Source organism: Aptenodytes forsteri, unplaced genomic scaffold (genome assembly GCF_000699145.1).
Source record: "Aptenodytes forsteri isolate BGI_AS27 unplaced genomic scaffold, ASM69914v1 Scaffold265, whole genome shotgun sequence".
Classification (NCBI taxonomy): Eukaryota; Metazoa; Chordata; class Aves; order Sphenisciformes; family Spheniscidae; genus Aptenodytes; species Aptenodytes forsteri.
This window is the reverse complement of record NW_008796175.1, coordinates 911,829-931,725: the sequence shown is the minus strand read 5'-3', so window position 1 is coordinate 931,725 and position 19,897 is coordinate 911,829. Positions and strand designations below refer to the sequence as shown.

The 19,897-nt window shown below is 48.9% G+C and overlaps 1 protein-coding gene across 1 annotated transcript in view; it reads right to left on the bottom strand.

The window, feature by feature from the left end:
* GPC3 (glypican 3) overlaps positions 1–19,897 on the bottom strand; it is a 119,002-nt gene that overhangs the window by 30,770 nt on the left and 68,335 nt on the right. Inside the window, exons 3-4 of the mRNA XM_019474191.1 lie at positions 3,940–4,073; positions 878–1,003 (exon numbers count right to left, since the gene is read on the bottom strand). Of these exons, the coding sequence (XP_019329736.1) occupies positions 878–1,003; positions 3,940–4,073 (260 nt within the window). The remainder of the gene's footprint in view (positions 1–877; positions 1,004–3,939; positions 4,074–19,897) is intronic.

Sequence of the window (19,897 nt, the reverse complement as noted above, 5' to 3'; positions counted from 1 at the left end):
AAGTAGGAAGTAGGGTGATTAGAGGAGTATAATTATAAAAAAACATTTCCAAGTTCTATTTCCACATTCTTTAACATTCCTGAGGGGCATTTTTTGCAAGAAAGTACCTCCATTTCTATTAACACTTCCTTCCCCTTTACGCTATTAATCCTGTATTTGACCATCTTCATTAACCTCATAGTTACTGCCAGGACATCCTCAGAACCGGTGAGTGGGGCAGGGAAAAGCAGCCAGGGCACAAGCTGGACCCTGGTGTGAATGGCTCCATCCAGAGAGGACAGCCAAGAGCTCGGTTGCAGGAAGATGGTCAGATGGCAGCAGTGGCACCACCAGAGCTCAGTGGTCCTGACCTCCTCCAGCACAGAGCCACAGCCAAGGAGAAACCCAACATGGTGGTCTTCCTTGTCACTCCTTCAATGGGGCAGGGGGTGCCAGCCATGCTGTCCCGCTGCCACTGCACAGAGCCAGGTTGGAGATATCCCCACCCCAACGCAGTGCGTGGTGGCAATTGCCCCCATTGCTACTCCGGAGGAGCTACCCCTGGCACCATGGTGCACGCTCCCATGGGAGCACGGCTGCGCTGAGCTGCTGCTGCTCTCCTCTCTTGACTCGCCCACTACCAACCCACCCCGACTGAAACCAGCCATGGCTGCAGGGTTTTCACAGCAGAGTACAGAAAACTCAGTGGAGGGCAGCACACAACCACTTCTCCTCTCCGTGCAGACTTTGCACATCCATCTGAGCTGCAGCACGGGTGGACACCGGCTCTGTAAAACGTTTCTTAAGGGAACGAGCAGCGTCCCGGCCACAGACCACTCCTGCGCCTGGTTAACAAAAGATAAGCAGTGCTGGGGAGAGGAAGGGAGATGTGATTCACCTTTCCATGACTTCTTGTCCATTCCAGCAAAGAGTGTCGTTCTGAACAGCAGAGCTGTGTTTACAGATGTACTCTGGCAAGCTGCTGTAAAAACTGCTGTGGGACTTCAGCTTCGTAATGAGCTCCCTGGAAGAAAGGGGGGAAAAAAAAAAATGGTGCTCAATTAAAAGAGGAAAAGAAGATGGCGTTGGTGCATTTTAACCAGTGAAGGTAGTCACACAAATACAAGAAAGCAGCTGGGTGCAAACAAACCATGAAGTATTGGTCTTATTTCTGACCTCAACTAGCATTTTACATTGTCCCCTGATGTTATTCAGTCAAGGGCTGAATCCGTGTTTCTTAGGGCAATACCACCGGTGACAGGAGGGATGCTGGGGCAGCAGAACCTCAGCCCAACCATGCAGCACACCAAAGCCAGACACGCTCTCTGTGTTCTCACAGCACCTCAGGAAAGGTGCTGCTGGCTCAGGCCACGCATACATGGGGTGCATCTGAGCAGCAAGTGCTCAGGCTGCCAGCAGTCCCCTCTGCTTTGCAGAAGGCAATGGAGGCCCTTCAAGAAAGGAGAGCCTTGTCACTTTGTCTGCCTGACATCGGCCATCCAACACCCCTGCAAGGGCAGGTGGTATTTTTGGTGGCAGACCAGAGCAGACACTCTCAACACAGACCTGTACAGATGGGTAACGCTGGGCTTCATGCTGCACTGTTGAAAATACACAATTTCAAGGTGTACGCTGGGCTGGCCGTGGGGTCACAGTCTGCATTCAAAGGGGCAGGTTACACTCAGCAAAATGGCTCTGCCCTGGGAAGGCAGGAGGAGCCTCAGGAGCAGCGCTTGCGCTGGGCAGAGGGAATGCGAACCCGGCTGCACACCCACCCTGCACCCTCCCTTCCCAGCACCAAGGACCTTCGTCCCCAGCAGGCCCCCTTTGGCAGCGGTCCAGAGGTGCCAGGACACAAGCTGACCCCAGGGATGCTGACAGCCACCAGAAAGGGGACAGGGCCTGCGGGAGCGGGATGTGCCCGTCCCCCCCAGCCCAGGTCAGCCCCTCCGGTGGCACTCAGCAGCTGTCACCAGGAAACACCGGCAGATTTAACTAGCTAAATGGCACAAAGAGCATGATAATATGAAGGAGGAAGTAAGACTTGGACTCATGGTCTCCTGGCTTTGGTTCAGTGCATTTCCCCCTTTGGCAAGGGGTTATTTCTTGGCCTCCTTCCTCCCCGGGAGGGATGACGAGGGATCGGCACCTCGAGCTGGGAGCACTTCTGGGGACATCCCCTTAGTGCCTGCAGCGGTGGGACCTCGGTGGCACCTCCACTCCCCACTAGCTCTGGGGAGCTGCCCAGCAGGGCCAGGCTGTCAGACAGAGCAAGCTTAGGCAGGCTGGGGTGCAGAGGGGGTCCCCAGCTCCCTCCATCCCTCTTTGCTTCTCTTTGCTTGGGGATTTTGCGGGGTTCCCTCTCCAGACAAAGCCCCCGACTGCCAGCTGGGGGCAGGCGAAACAAGGAGAAGACGCCCCAGTGCCAGCGAAGGCAGCCCACGCTGCTCTGCTCTGCCTTTTTACTAACGAGGAGCCTGTTTCTGCCCTGATCGGACTGACACAGCCCATGCAGGCAGAGCCGGCAGCTGATGGAGGCAAAGGGTCACCCAAGTCCTCCCTCGGGTCACTGCAACGCAGCCTGAAGGGGTATCGCAAGCACCAACCCGTCTATCATTGTCCATGCCAATAAACAAGGGTTTGCCTGAGGAGTCAAAGCCCCTCCAAAGGGTGGGAGTTCAGCCCACAACCCCCCTACACAAATTAGAGGGGTGCTTCATTCCTCCTCCTGCATGAACCACCTCCTACGGCCATCTCCTGCACTGGGCTTACGGTGGGGCAGGAGGTCCAACCAAGACCATTTTGAAAGGCAAAATGAGGCAAGACCTGGGTCTTCAGTTACACCAAACCCTGAGTAGGACAAGCCTTATGCTGCCCATCGTGCTCAGCTCCTTACATCCTAGGCACTGCCTTGCTCCTTGTCCTGCAGACCCCAGCAGCGCTAGGGAGAACGGATGGAAGAAAACTTTCCTGGGGAGCAGAGCTCCCTGCCAGGCAGGGAGGGGAAGAGAGAAACTCCTCCGTATCTGCAGGTATGAGCTCACGTAATTCATCACAGCAGATTTCATTAGACTTCACAGTCCTCAAAGGACATCTCTGGCAGAGCCTGGGCTGTGTAACCCTCCAACATGTTGAGACAACGGAGGAATGCAAGCCCTGGTGCTGTATCTCATGGGAACTGTATCAAGAATGTGGCCCTGTTACTCTTTAAAGAGAAATCCATCCAACTTAGTCTATCCCCAGTTCCAAAAATTGCCAAGCTTGCCTGTTTCTCTTCCGCAGGTATATTTCTTGTATTCAAGACAGCAGTAAAGGCACCACACATCTCTGGGTGCGCTTTCAGATCCAGAGGGGAGATGCTTCTCCCTGACACACCAGCACGAGCCCACTGAATTACAGCCTCTATTTACAGAGGGAAGGAAGCACAGGCTGCAAGTGCCAGCAGCGGAGGCACCTGCTTCACTTTGAAAATATTCAGTAAAAGGCTGTTAACATTCCTGAACTGCCGTAAAAGACTGCACAAAAAAAAGTGAAATGAGTCCCCCTTACCTACACACAGTGTTACAGGCAACGCTTCAGGCTAGAGCAACCATTTCCACCTATAACTACACCCGTGAGTATTTCTGGCACTATAGCAGTGCCCGAGAAACCCAGACAAGGTATTTGGAACCTGGGTGCCTGGTGCATTGCAAAAAAGCAAAACAAACATGAAAAGCAGGAGGCAGTTTTACAGGTTAAAAAAAAAAATAGATGCACTAGGTGAGAAAACACATGTAGACACCTCGCTGCACTTCAGAGCCAGCCATAGAGCAGCTCTGATGTTCAGAGTCAAAACCAGCTGCAGGTTTATGGGTAAGGGAAGTAAGGAGCTCTTCCATCCGCTTCCACGGGGCCATCCCGTATGGCGACTGCTCCTGCAGCCCATCCCACAGGCACCACACTCAGCCCGAGCATTCTCACCTCCTCCTGCTCAACAAAGTTTCTTCTTGCTCGATGTGAGTCATCTTCAGGACTTTCTTGTCAATGAAAAGGTCTTCGGGGTAATTAGCTGATCGATACTGCCTCTGCTGAGCGTGGCCGCACAACCGGCCGATCTGGAAAACACAAACACAGCAGCATGAGGAAGTGTCGGGACCAGAAATATTGCAGGAAAATAGCCGAGAAGCACACTGGCCCCTGCACATGAGCTGGTTAGTCATCCCATCAACTCCATCTCTCCCATAGCTCACGCAAGTGCCTGAAAGCAAACTGCTCCCCTAGGGATGCAACCCCACTCTTGTACGAATATCCCCTGTGGGATGGAAGGCAGGAAACTTCAGGCAAGATTTTTGGGCATCAAAGTGCCCATGATTGCCAAAACCCCTGAGCTGCAGGCATGACCGGCAGAGCTCCCTGTGCCGGGTTAAACTCATGTTGGTAGGAGGGGACTCAAGATGTTCCACACTCCTTCCTCGCTGAAAGCCGCAGCATCTCAGGACACTAGGCTCCACTGCTCTAGCCAGGCTTTTAGGTAACACCTCCCCTCCAAAGGTAAATCCTGAGATGCCAGTTCTGCATCTCGAGGCAGCTCAGCATCCGCATGGCCTGCGCTGCAGGTGCCCGGAGATGAGCATCATACACTTCATTACTAATTAAAAAAATCAAGGCCTAAAATAAAGCAAGCATTATGGCTACAGCCCAGTCATACCATGGGAGGTCTTGATTAACAGGGCTCTGTTAATGACACAAATTAGCTCATTAGCACACAGATGATTCAGTAACCAGCTGCAGCAGTAAGGGAAGGAATCCAAAATGCCTCATTAAAGCTCTCCCCCACAGCCAATGCCCTGAGACTCAGCCAGCAGGGCTGTGGCCACTGTTGCAGTCCATGCTGTGGATGGATTTGCAGCCATCTCCTTCTCTGGGAGACCACCGAGGGACAACTGTTCCCCTGAGGCACCGATGCCGCTGGGAAACGCTTTTTGAACCATCCCGTGCTATTCTGCAGGACTTGTCCATGCTGGGTTGTGAAGGGGGCTCAGCTGATTGCCAGGACCACAAAGGCACTGCAGCTAACACCAACCCCTCTTTCCTTGAGCCTCATCCCACCACCTGCATCCAGGCTCAGGACCAGCCATGTACCCATAAAATGGTTCCTCGCAGCACCTCATTTATCCTCATGGCACATGAACCAAGACAGCCAGCTAAACTCCGAGTTAGCCACACACCAGCAGCTAAAAGCACACACTCGCTGCCCAAAGCTACAAGCATCTGATGCGTAAAGAGAAGAGATTTATTCTGTTCTATTACATCCTGCATTTGGGTGGGCAAATAAATTAGTAATGTCACCTCCTTCATTATCAAGAGCAGCACAGTTTGTTTGCTCAGGCTGCCATACAATGAAGAGTAAAAGAGAAACCTCCGGGGAGCCAGGCACTGCCATTTCTGGTTCACAGCGCGGTGGGAAGAGATGCTGCCACCCGTCCCTTCTGTACCTGCGGCTGCCTCTGCCAAAGCGGCTCCTCCTGCAGCTGCCTGGGGAGCAGTTTCTGCAGCATCTTACCCATTTTTTGTCTCCGTTGCCCTCCCTTGGCTGTGTTTCCTCTCTCCCTTGCCAAACCTAAGTCTTGCAGAAGAATGTATCAGCCCTACTGCCCTCCCTAAATAATGTGGCAGGCTTAAAAAACAGAGGGAGGAAGGGAGTAAGAAAAACAAACACCATGTTTTAGGCTATTTTCTTTGCCTTTTCGGTTTTCCTTCAGCACCCATTGCTCTCCCATAAAATTCTCAGGTAATCCCCCAATGCAGGCAGCCAGGGCTAGAAGGAAACCACAGGGCAGCAGGAGACCCAGACAAGGGCATTTGGGACACCCGAGACCCTACCGCTGCAAAATGGGTCTGCACGTCCCATGCTCTCTCTGTGCTGGCTGGTGCCACTGTCCCTGCAACAGGCAGACTGGCAGGAGAGCACAAGGATGCACGGGGGTTTGCAGACCTCACACCCCAAAGGTGCCCTCTGAGCCCGTGGGGAGGTCAGAGATGAGACCTGCCACGAAACTGCCCCAGGGAAACACAAGGTATGCAAACGCAACAGGACGGAGGGCACATAACAAGCGATGCCACAAATGCAGCATCGCTGCATCTACGCTCTGCACGGGCACATAAAGCGGGGGAGAGAAGAAGGAAAAGGTTGGATATTTTAAGCTGCCGCTTGTGATGACTCCCTTTGATTCTCCCCAGGTCTGTGAAAAGCCTCCCCTTTCCTTTCCAAAGCCTGCCTTTCAGCTGGCGAAGCCTATTGAACCCTGAGAGAAGAGCAAGTCCAGGATCAAGGCTTTTTTCCCCAAGGATGCTGAGACATGCTGAATATGAGGGGAGGGCCCGAGCGACAGCACGAACAATGGCACTTCAAACAGCAAAGCAGCCGGGCGGACCAGGGCTGCCTCATCTCCCACCCGGCACCAAAGGTATTGCAGCCCCTCTGCTCCCAGCTCCTGCATGGGAGCTGCATCCCAGCCACATCCTTGCAGCCCCGCTCGGTATCTGGGTACCACGGGCTCCTGCAAGGGATGGAACCACAAACAGGATCGTGCTAGCCCCGACATGGGACAGCAGGTGAAATCTTCATGGATAGAAGCTGGAAAGTCTGAGCAGTGCATCCAAGTTTTTACTTACTTATTTATTCAAGGACTGATTAACCTTTTCAGGAAAAAAAAAACCCTGCAGCCCATCTTGCAAAGTCACAGTGAAATGATTGTCACATTTTAGTCAAACAAAAACCCAGCTGAGATTTGAACTTTATTTAAAGTGAGAGAATGCAGAAGTAACAGATTGCCTGCTCATTTGCAGGGGCGGCATCGCGTGCGCTTTTGGGGGAAGGGAAGGATTTCACAAACCATCTGCCAAAGTCTGCTAGGCCACAAGCAGTCCTAGGACAACAGCTCAGAAATCCTGTTTCAATCTTTCCTCCTTTTTGAGTCCCCACTGCAAGCTCAGGAACACATGAACCCAGTTTTCCAGTCTCTTCCTAATCACCGCTATTTTAAAGCGAGCTCCAAATTTTAAAAAGTCCAGAAAAATGCCACTGTAGGGCAGTCAGAGAAGGGACAACACAAGCCTCAGACCTTGGGGGGAAAAAAAAGTGAGATGCTTCAGCTCTCCAGGCATCGCTGGCTTTGGCAGAAGCAGCAGAGCAAGGGCAGCCAGATCCCTGGCAAGGTGGGATGCCTGCAAGAGTGAAACCAAAAGGAAGGCGGCATATCTAATCGCACATGCTAAGCTAGCATTGAGCGACAGTGGTAATACGTGGTTGCCTCCCGCCACACAACTATAAATGTGAAATTCAAACCAAATCAACAGAATGGAACCTCTGGCTCTTCTCCTCGGGCTCTGCATGCTATCAGCAGGATCGTAAATATACACGAGTCCTTATCTAAAGTATATTCAGTGCAAGAGCCGTGCAGTGTCTTATTTCATGTCTCACACACAGTCCCAGAACAGGCAGCAGCTTGAAACACCATGCCACAAAAAATGAATAAGTAAATCAAATGGCAGTGTGGTTTTTAGACAATGGGGGTTGGGGTTTTGTTTGTTTTTAAGAGAATCTGCCAGTCCACCAAAAAACTGCCACGAGGGAACACAAGGCAAACAAAACCTTCCCAAAGCCCTGAACTTTTACAGTCCCCCAAAGCCACTGATACTTTAACAGCCGAAGCTAAACTTCCCTGCCCCAGCTTATTCACAAACTCACTAATTACCTGATTTCATTAGCCTCCACCATGCAAGCGTGACCCAGGGCCACAAGGGGAACGCTTTGCCTCCTGCCAACCACTACCCACCGCCCCATTTCTTTATTCCAGCCACAGGGCAAGCCCGTGCCCGCCGGTCAGGCAGAGCTCCCGGGGGACCCCACAGCTCCTCAGGACCCACCGGCTGCTAATGGTCCCCACGCCGGATGGGAAAGCAGCTGGCTCCTGATGCCCCAGGAGCCGCACGCCACGTAATAGCTCCGCTTTAGAGGGAACATTGATTTGAGAGGAGCACAGGGACAAAGCTAATGGAGTAGCACTATCAGCCTGCTTTAACGCTTCCCCATTAATTTAGGGTAAGAGGTGCTGGAGGACTGCTGGGAACCTGTTTGTGGCTGCATGGAAATGATGCACCGTGAGCAGCCAGGGACCAGATCCGCCACCACAGCTACTTCCAGCCGGGTCGACTGCAAGGGTGTAGAGCATGAGATTAGTCCACGTGGGTGCCTGCAAGACAATGGAAACTGGGACCACTGGGATAAGGTTAAATTATGTTAACAAAAGGGTAGTGACCACAGTACCAGGTTCTGTGCAAAGCATCACAGGTTCGGTGCAGCCGGTGGAGAGCAAAGTCCCCGTGGGCACCCCCAGCCCGGCCACAACAGGATGGCATCGCTTGCAGTGCTGGGGCCACCAATTGAACCTGCTCCACTGCCCAGGCATGAGGCAGGGTAGCCACACGGGGCAAAAACCTCTCGCCTTGCACATCAGCAAGCAAATCCTGGTGGGGAAAGATTGGAAAGCAGCACACGTGTGATCCTCAGTGCCAATCTGAGCATCACTTTTAAGAGTAAGAGCATTTTAAAGGTAATTTTCTAGAAGATTTAAAAAAAAAAAGCGCTAATCAACTTCCCCTTGGAAGAGAAAAGAGTGCATTAGACACTGTTGAATACCTGCTGCTGCCGCTTCTCATTCAGCCCATGAACTCCACTCTGCTCCAAAGGAGAGCTTGCTATATTTGACCTTTGCTTAAACTTTACATGGAGTTTCCATTTGTGTTCTCTGTGAACTCTTCTGCTTATAGATTCATTCTCCAGGAAGACACAGGTGGTTTTTTTTTTTTCCTCAAGGGGATGGCCTCATTTTTGAAGATCTCCTCCCACAATCTTCTCTGCTCTCTGGAGTTCACGTATGTCATTTTATACCTATTCCCGAGTTTCCTTTGGGAGAAGCTGCACATTAAACTGAAAAGCGATTAACTCTTATAATTGATTTGAACACAGCCTCTGAAAGGGTGATTTGCTACGGTACGCACAGAAGAGATGACCACAGACCTCAACAGAACGTGCTGCCTTCAGAGGAACCAACTGGTGCCCACTGAACACTGTTCAACGATGGAGCCCAGTTTGACCAGTTAGGCTCAGTAACACAGCTGCCTGCATTGGTGCTTCTTCCCGAATTCTTTTTCACAACCTACTCTGCTAAACATCACACGTATTATTAGCATTATAAGTGGGACACAAATGCGTTCTTTATCTTCAAAGTCACCGTAAAAGTGAACCTGAAGCCTATTACTCAAGCGCTGCTATAGAAATCTGCTTAATTAAATTCTAAAGGGCTTAAACCAAAAATACACATTGCAATGATGTGGGATAGAACATAAACTTTTTAATAGTAGTAACCAAGCACATTTACCATTTCTACAGGTGTAATAAAAATGCTAATGTATGTTAATGTTTAGTCTGTGGTTAATGTTTTGTCTTGTTAATTTCCCCAGGGCTTTTATTACTGATTTAAATCTGCCACACTACCCCAGCGATTGCATCGCCTTCCACAAACTGCACGCCACTCTCTCAAACGAATGCTGATTAACAGAAGCAAAGAAACACTTAGCTAGGACAAACACTCTTATTATATGCTTGTAATCATTATATACATTTTGTCAGGAAGATGGGAAAGAGACAATTCCCTGCTCCTTCACCCTTCTCACAGCAGAAAATATGATTATCGGCATAAAAATGAATTTACAAGCCTTTATTTTAGGAAGCACATCATTATTAACTAAGTAATGATTGTTCTTCTGGTTCCAGGCACTCGAGCAGAAGGAACAAACTGGGTATGATAACACAGATGTCTTCTACGCACATTTCACTAAGACTCCTCATTAATGGAGTACTAAATGTTATTAATCAGCTCTATAGCATTACGATTTCCATTATTCAGACAGCACCTTGCAAGGATTACATAAGGGACAACATCCTAACTCACTCGCGCAGAGCAGCGGGAATCGCAGGAAGTGACCTACTCTCCGTGCCGAGAAGAGCGTTTAATAATGCATTACCTTTAAATAATGCAACACTATGATGTGTAAAATGCACACAAACACTAATGCTTAGAATAACAGAGTGCCTGTCACACCAGTGCCCGCGGTGACACCCAACACATGCTGCAAACGCGCTACAAATGCTCAGGGACCCCTGCAGCTACCAGAACAGATGACACTGAAGACCATCACCACCTGGTTTGAAGACCAGGTCTTCAAACTCCTGCAGACCAAGGAGGCATGAAAGAGGCATTTTTAGAAGGAAATATAACTTCATTTTTATATCACATCCTTCATGTAGAGCATCACAAGACACTCTGCAGAAGCTCAGCACCACAGCAGGAACACGGGGCCCAAGGAAGACCGATGGGTGCCCCCTCCCTGGCCTCATTTCTTGTCTGCAAAGACAGCTCTGACCAGTGACCGAGAGAAAAATGAGAGAGGGCTCAAGACTTGATGGAAGAGGAGCCAACAGCACAGTTGCCCCCACAGACCCCAGCTGCTGCCCAAGGTGCTCTTCATGCCTCAGTGTGACCCAAGAGCTAACTCGTGCTGGTTCCTCAGGGCAAGGAGCAGGATGTGTCCCCACGCAGCCACATGCATTGGTGTGACAGAGTTTACACATGAGCTGGCAGGTCTGATGCATCACATAGTTACACAGACGCTCTACCCCGGAGCCTGCATAAGGGCATGGGTGCAACAGCTCAGAAGAGCAGTGGGGAGCGCAAGAGTTTCAGTCCTTGGAGCTAATTACTTAAGCTGGACGATCCCCATCTGCACTTCCCCCTGCTGCATCAGGGTTCAAATAGCTTAATTCAGTCAGAGACCACCACTGCATTTCCATCACTGCTCCCGTTAGGGCATGCCACCCTGTCCCCAGGAGGACCTGATGCCCAGTGTCCCATACATGTGCCACAGCATCCGAGGCACCTCCACGCTGTGTCCCACCACATCCCCGACCCCTGCGCTGACCCAGCTTCTCCACTGTGCAGGATGCCCTTTCCCTCAAAGGAACCGTGACCTCAGCTTGAGTCGAGCCCTTTCAAACCCACATAAAATAATGCAAACAAGATGTTTCTTCTTTCTGGCATCCCCAGCACACTGCATTTAATCTACTGGAGAAAGCTGCTTTGTGTTTAAGCAAAAGGCTGTTTATTGTTATTTATAGGTAGAGAGGAAGTCGGACTAAACGATCACAGTTGTTCCTTCTGCCTTTATAATCCATGACATGCAATTAAAGCACAACTTTCCAAGTCAGTGTTTCCCTCCAGTGTTTTGTTAATTCTGTATTTAACACTTAATTTGGTATTTCAGTTCTTATGGTCGGACCTCGGCAGCAAACTGCAGGGCAGGCGGCTGGTGCCCCAGCCAGGGCTCGGACCCAACCCAGCCAACTGACTGAGAGTCAAGGAAAAAGCATTTGCTTAATTTTCAGCACACACTTATGCAGTTTTCCCAAGTGGAGACATTTCCTGGAACAGGGCCCCGTAGCATCCTAATGCACCCATTATGGTTTTAAGTTAGATCTACGCAGTATGATGTTTCTTAGACAACCAAACTAAGGCTTTATTCTTGGAAAGAGAAGTCAGCCTTCCCTGAAAGGTGACAACAGAGCAAAAGGGAAGATGCGGGAGCAAAATCCAGAGAAAAGCAGGAGTGTGCTAGACTGACCAAAGCCAGGTTCAGGAGCAAAACACGACAGCACCTGGAGCCCGGCTGCTGGTGAAGGCCCGAGCCCCCAGCATGCTGCGTGGCTAATGTGGGGGCACGGCAGAGGCTGGGGGCATGGCTGCTCCTGATCCCACGCTGCCACTGTGCCTTCGGGACTCTGATTCCCCAAGGAGGCTGAAGATGCTCCAAACTCAACCAGCTAATTTCAACATTAGCACTGCATCATCTAACTTGCCAGAAAATTTGGACTCAAGGTAGCGAAGCCCATTTCTGCTAAGGATGCAAAATACGTTGCAATTACACAACTGTGCTTTAGTGCATACTATAATACTTGCACAATTGCTAATGCAGGCCCCTAGAAGACCCTCCTGTTGCAAGCAATTAAATCTACTCCATCCCAACAGACTGAGAAGCAAAGCAAGGAATTGGCTTGAGGGATTACGAGTTTCTACCAAGAGCTTAAAAAAAAATTACTTTCTGCACCTCTACCTGTTGCAGAACGCCAGCAAGTGAACAATAACCCCTCTGAGAGCACCAAGTTCAGTGCAGGCTGCAAGCTCCGGCTCTCTTGGAGGAGAGGAGTGGCGGGGACTGCCCCGTCTCACCAGCAGCCAGGGGAAGCGAAGCCCAGGGCAGCCCCGCTGCCCGCGGTCGCCACCCCCCACCAAGGCGTGGAGGAGAGGGGGGGCGGGGACTGCCCCGTCTCACCAGCAGCCAGGGGAAGCGAAGCCCAGGGCAGCCCCGCTGCCCGCAGAGGTCCCCCCCCACCAAGGCTGGGGCGATGAGAAATAGTAGGGGGCAAAGCTGGGCAGTACGATGGCTCCAGGCAAGCGCCAGGCACTTGTTATTTTCCTTCCCCAAGTTAATTGGTTTCCTTCACAGATTTCTGTGGGTTTTAATATCACACCGTGTTTGTGCCTACGGCACTGCAGAAAGGAACAATCCGAGAGAAATAAATTCCTAGCAGCTTAATTTAGAGAGGAAAAACAGATACCTGCCATCAGTCTGGAACATTAAGCCAGCAAGCTGGAGACAGGGCCTCTAATAGGTTATTTAACAGCAGCCGTGTCAGCTGGGTTGCAAATGTGGTCAATACCTACCAGTCTAACTTCCCCCCTGCAGCCCTGAGCAGAGATTCAATTATTCTTTGAGAAATACATCGTTAAATAATTAAAAAGTTACTGCGTGACTTTTTCCTCTTTTTTTTTTTTTAAACCAGACCGATTCAATTTTGGAAGTATAAAGCCATTATAATGTGTCAGCTAGCAATTAGCTACTGTACACTGTTTATTCTTGAATATAATCTTTGAGTAGAAGGGCAATATTCTTAGAAACGCAGCATTAACTTGTTCCTCAATGACTTTAATATGGCTCTTTTCAAATTACTGCTCATAAAATCTCGGGGAAGAAAAATCTACTGATGATATCCCATCTCCTTAATTAGTTCTCTCTCTCTATCAGCAATCCAATAGCAAGTGTAATATTTATATAAAATAGAACACACAAGGCTTACTGCTAACTCTGCTTTAACTGGTGATATCAAAACAAGCAGGTAAAAAGCAAAGCCCACTTTGCAACCTGTGCAGACCACGCTCACAGGTACACACAGCTTTTCAGATTTATACCTCAATAAACACTTGTACTGAAACCATCCCAAAGGTTTTTACGCCACTAACAGTATTTTTCACTATAAAATGCCCTCCTCCCTTCCTCTGCTGAATGGAAAACCCTTCTGACCCCAAAGGGCTCGGTACCCATTAGTCCTCCCCACTCACCTGCCCCTTACAAAGGACCATTACCCTACTTATTTTAAGGTATTCCCCATAGGAATAACCCCCCCAGCAGCCACCTTTTGCTCCCTCCATCCACCTTTCTCTTTCCAAAGACCAGTTTCCACTAAAACAACAAGGCTGGAGGCACCAAAGCTTACCAAATCATTTCAAGAGTTTTTAAGCTGCTTAGTATCTTCAGCAGAACAATTATAACCAGCTAAGCCCGGCCCAACCCCACGGCGTGTTACCCAGCCTCTCGAGAGGTGTGCACGAGGCTCTCCCCATGGTGATGCCATGGACCTCCCCAAGCAAAGCCTAAAATAGAAGCGTTATAATTGTTATTAATGGAAAGTGGTAAAAATATCTCAGCATAGCAGAGATTAGCTGCTGATAAAATTAATCCATTCAAGGCCAAAAAAGACCTCAGGAAGGCCCTGTGTTCTTTTTTCCATCTTTTTTTTTTTTCTTCATCTGTTGTTTTTTCTTAGTTTTGAAGCTACCAGATCCATATTATTTTTTTTCCCTGACAGTCAGTCATAGCCTAATCCAATTAAAGGTCAGCACCAAGATAATTTACCCAAAACATGGCAGACAAGGTAAAAAGACTCCCATTAGATTTTTGCTCATGATAAAGGAATTACATTTTTCCCAAAGACAAACCAGGCTTATTGAAAATGTAAATCATTATTTTCTATAAAGATATAAACATCTTCAGGGCTTTTTTGAGACTTTGTTGTAACACATCTTGTTTTTACATGTACTGCGGTTAGTACAATTGAATTACAGAATGACTTACAGCATTAGATTAGCTTCTGCTTGATTGAGAATATCTTTATAATGGAAATCGGTGTGCACTTTTAACCTCGTTACAATGCTATATTATATGTCTGATTAATATATTAAAGCGACTCATTCAACAATAGGTTGTTTGCAGACAGAAATGAAATGAATTCGACTTTAATCACAACGCCTTTATTAATGTCGCCAAACTGAAGAGTAGAATTTGATTATGAGAAGTGGATTCCAATAAATTGATATGCAACAATTCCAAAACGAGGCGGGGAAGCATTAGATTGACCAAAAAAAAAAGGACTAAATACTTTTAATGCATTTTTGTGCATCATCTTTACTTTCCACTCACCTTGCAATTTGTAAGCTGGGCATTTCCACAACTCACTGAAAAGAAAAATCTCGCACCAAAATCTTCAGGTAGAAAGCGCTACTGAAGTGCTTTCTGGCTCCTAACCAGCAATGGGAATTGCATGAAGCAAGGCTCAGGGATGTCCTGGACATTTTTCAGCATCTGCCATGCAAATCCTTTCAGACCCCTCTGCTCTGAGCTACTGGTGCCATTTTGCTGGTCAGAGCCATCCCAGCATCGCCTCACGTGGTCCCCACTGTCCTCAAGCGCCCTTCACCCCCTGCTTTTTGGGCTGTCCCTTGGGGAAGAGAGAGAGGAAGGATGACTTAAATACCAGCACAGGCAGTTGAGATATCTACAGAAATACCTGCTCTCTGGTGCTCTGGAGAGCAGCAGCATGAAGTTTATTTGTACAGTGATACAAATCAATATGTGCAATCAAAGAGTTAATAAGCTTTAGAAAGAAATAACTCAGAGCACATCAATTGCCCCCAAATTATCCTCACTAACCACCAGGCTCAGTCACCCTCTCCAGGTCAGTGCCTAAGAGCATCACCTCTACCAGCACTGATAGCACAGAAGAGAATTAGGTGTGAAAATTGATTAGGTTAGAAAGATACACCTGCATAGAGAATTGCTAAATTCCCCAACTGCTGGCTTGCTTTTTCTGCTCCCCCCACCCCCCCCAACCTTTTTAAACAGAAGTAAGTCTGCCAAAGTAGCCGTAGGCTATCGGCAAAGCTTTCTGCTGCAGCCTGATCTCGCTCAAATGAGACTTTGAAAGAATAATGCAGTTAGCAGCAAACTTCACCCTCCGAGAGCAGGCTCCGTGCCCTCAGGGGGTTATTAGTGAGGGAACACAACAGGTAGGGATGGAAAAGGCCACCAGTTCATTTTGCAGTAACCCGAAGAGGCCGAGGGGACTGCTTGAGAGCTCTGCCAGCAACGAGGGGTGCATTGCTGCAGCAGACGGCTGAAAAATCTGCCTCAATTGTTTGTTGTAATTTTTTTTTTTCAGCTAAATGTATTTGTAGATGGCATCTTTCGTGCCTGGTACCTCAAAGCCACTTTACAATAAGATGTAAAAATGATATAATTCACAGCACCACACACAGGCAGAGAATTCAAAATGAAGCAAAAAAACTCATTGCAACCCAGCCCCTCATCCTCTCCAGCGCAAAACAAAATGCCGCTGCTCCGCCCGGGCAGCTCTGGGCACTATTTCTGCTTTGCAGAGGGTCGCTTTTAAGTTTCCGGTGTGTTCTTGGCTCATTCATCAGCATTGCTAATGGGAGAGTTAGTTCTAGTTTTAAGGCAGCAACACTCACGGGGGTTACTGTCACTGTCACTCAGTGCGGTTAAGATGAAGGATGCCCGGCGAATGACCCCAGACAGAGGTCTTAGTGGAAACTGCAGTCACAGATAATGAGGCCAAAAGAGGGTTTAGCATAAAAAGCATAAAGAGATGGATATTGGTAAGCACAAATCTGGCATTGCAAAGCTGTGGGTCTTAGCAAGGATAAAAATCTGCAGGAAAGGAAATGGGCCAGAATACATTTTGCTAATAAGGCATCTACGTTAATAGAGGTTGCGGGAGGCTGCAGCAATCTGGACAGCAAGGGAGTCATGTCCGCAGGGCTGATACTTGGGGAATTTTATCTCTCCGATAAAACAAAGATGTGTGGCCAGTCTTGAGAGAGAATCCCAGAGGCAGCTCCCTGATTCCCCAGTAAACATAGAGGGCAACGGCAGCACAGGCAGTTGTCTGGAGGGACAGTCTGCACCGAGCTACATAAGAAAGGCAGCTCATGCCATGGATGTAACTTCTCTGCGGGCTCATCTGAAGCCAGGTGGGTCAGCCCAGACCTAAAAGCCTCCTGGTTCTGCCACGCACCAGCTTGTACCATCCTTCAGGTGAACTAAATCTGGATCTCAGTAAGGACCCTGAGCATAAGCCTAGTTTAACTCTGAAGGAGGTTCAGCTATAAAGCTCAGCTGCAAATACACCCCCAACGAAGGGGCTGTGCCCCAACCCTCCCCATTCAGAGGGGCAGCTCCTCCCTGGACAGCACCTCTCCCACAGCTCCTGAAGCAGCAGAAGCCTCAAGACACCCGGAGGGAACTTTCTGACACTTTGTGATCTTTGGTTCAGCCTGAAATTCAGTGTTTTTCCACTTAAATCCAATCTACTTCAAGACCTCACGTTTTGTCCTTGACCATTACAATTTATTACAAAATGAGACAGTCTGAAATTTCAAAGCCTAAAGCCCAGTGCCCAAGGAACAGACACCCCCATACACCCCCTCCTGCAATGCACACAGTCTGCTTTGGATGACATGATCACCAGCTCTCTCCTCTCCTACATCCCAAAGCATCCCATGTCTAGCTGCCAAATACAGCTGTGATGAGAGCCAGGAAAAAGAGGTATGAGAAAAAAAGATGCTCTGTGCAGTGAAGAACGCTGCATAATACTGCAAAGCTGTGTACCCTCATTTCCAACTGTTAAGACCATATCCTGCACCACTACCTCTGCTAGCTCTTTGTACTAATGTCAGGGCATCTCAGAACCAAGCATCTTTTTAAACGCTTGGGAGCCAGTTGCAGCTCATCCACTAAAACAAGGAACAGGCCAAGGCACAGTACGTGCAAACAGGTACACAGAACCAGTAATTAATCTGCACGAGATCTTCAGGCTTGTTCTGACTTGTTCAGCTCAGAAAAGATGCAAGACATCCCGCCGCGTGCAACCTGCATGCATCTCACTCGTGCTGTAGCCAACACATGATTTGAAGTGAGATCAAGCCAGGCTCAGTGGGCACCGTATGATATTCCCGCCCATAAAATGCAGCAGCCTTAAAAAGCTCTTTTTAAACTGCAGAGTAGTGGGGATGAAGTTGCCACCAGCTGAGTGATCTCCCTCTGACTGAAGACAATGAAAAGATTCACGTGTCTCCCTCTGACTGAAGACAATGGAAAGATTCATGTGAGTTTCAGTGCAAAGTTGGGTTGGGCCTCAAACAGGCTGTCAAAGGATGCACCCCATGCTGGTGGGTGGGTGGGTGTGGGGGTGTGCGCGCGTGCACAGGGAGGAGGGGGCACCATTAGCAGCTACCTTCTACTTTTAATTAAAAAAAAAAAGCATCACTGCAAATTCCATTGAAATGGCACAACATGCCAGAGGCTAGAACACATCCAGTTAAAAGGACAGAGGGAGAGCAAAAAAGGAGAGGACAATACAAAAGTTTACAAATAGAAGCAAAATCAAATGCTATTTTAAATTAAACCCGTATTGATATTCAATGCCATCTCCTCTGGCTTTGCGCTGGCAGGTTTGAACATTGCTGGCCACATCCACTGCTTCCACCTAGCAGCTCTGCGCAGCCCCACGCACTCCCCAGTGCAGCCCCGCACACTCACCCCACTTCAGCTGGACCCAGTTTGGTGACAAATTGACCCAAAGCCTCACCATGCCATCAGGGCAAGCAGGAGGGGAGACCAGCATGCCACTTTGCCCATGCTGGACCCCAGCAGAAAAAGGGCAAGACTGACCAAAGACCATGAAAGCGTGCTACCCATGTGCTCTAGAGGCAAAGCTCTTGTTAGCAGTGAATTAAGTGTGACACCAATGGCCTCCCCCCCCCGGGCCAGACAAGAGGTAAAACTTTCACTAGGCTGAGAATAACCTCTGAGCCTCACTCCCTTAGAGAAGCAAATGATGGTCAAGAGCATCCATGCCAAAGTCCTTTCCAAAAATGAGATGCAGACCCTTAATTTGCTACTGTGTATTTGAACTTTAAACCAGAGATTTAAGACCAGCAGCAGTGTGCCAAATTCGCTGGATCAAAATTGTTGATGCTGGGTTGCAAAACTGCAGGCATGAATAATTTTTGCCCTTATTCTTTCAGCACCAGCCAAGCTACCAACAACGTGGGGATTTCTAGATCAAAATCAACGCCTTACAGTTCAGTGTCTTGCCATATGCTTCCCCAACTATCAGAAAATCTTTAATATCTGATTAAAGATTAAAGACAACTAATCAGAATACTCCTATGGTATTTTCACAGGAACAGGAATGTTGCTGATACTGTCCTCAGTGTTCAGGTTTATTTTCACCCTGCAGCAGGAACAGATGCCTTATCAGGCTCGTTATACCACCTATCACAAAATGGTTAACAAAAGTACACAATAAACACACTTTGGGATAGCTACAAGTGGGCATGAGCTTACTGAAAACCAAAACCTCACCTGTATTTCCAGCTTTAAGTGAAAAATGGAGCTACCTACCAGCAAACATTAGAGAGCAGCCTGAGGATTAAACTTTGCCGATAGAGAAACTGAAAATACAGAGGCTGTACATCCAGCCGACTATCCCATGAGCGATGCCAACAGAAAGCAACCCGCATTAAAAGTACAAAGAAACCGATCTCAGTGTCTCAAAGGGAATGACTTCTCGAACAGCATCATAATTTTAAAGCTTTCCTCAGAAGCCTCTTGCCAGTTCTAGCACAGAAAGAAATCCATTAGCAGACAGGAAAACTCACCAGAGCTCCCTGCCACTGCAACCCACCGAGCAAAGCAGCTTCCAGCGAGTCACCAGGTGAGCCGACTCCAAAAGCAGCTCCCAGGTAGCATCCAGGGAAAACCGCACCGGCATCACCGTGCCGACAAATGCATTGAATCACTGTGTATGGCGACAGGTGAGATTTTCATCCCTGGGTGTCAAAAGTCCCTTTACTTATTCTCGCATTTCATCCCTGTGCATCTGCAGGCACTGCAAATTTCTACACCAATTTGCAACAAAGCAATGCTTCTCTCCGTGGTGCTACAAGCAATCAAAGTAGCTGGTTACCTTTTCAGCATGTTCATGGTCCCCTTCCTACCAGGATTCCCCAAAAAATTGAGGGCAAACAAAGGTCTGGTCTGCCTGATGCTGCCCCTCCCTGGGGTTCCCCGGCAGCTTCCCGTGGCCAGCGTCAGAGCCGGGTTCACATCCAGCACTCTGCCTGCGCTGGCTGGGGTGAGCGCCCCGGCTTTGGGATAAGACCAAACCCAGCCTGCGCTGTGGCTTCTCCTCCTCTCCTCAGCAGCATGGCTATATCACCTATTTAACCCAGACCTGAGCAGTCTTTTAAAGGTGCTTGCAGGAAAGTGAAACAGCAGGGATCCCCTCAGAGTGCAAGCACACCGAGAACTGCACCCTGTTTCCGTACGGCGCTGGTACCCTTCCTCTAACCCTCTCCCCTCCTCAGCACAGATGGGTGCAATCGGTTCAACAAAGGTCTGG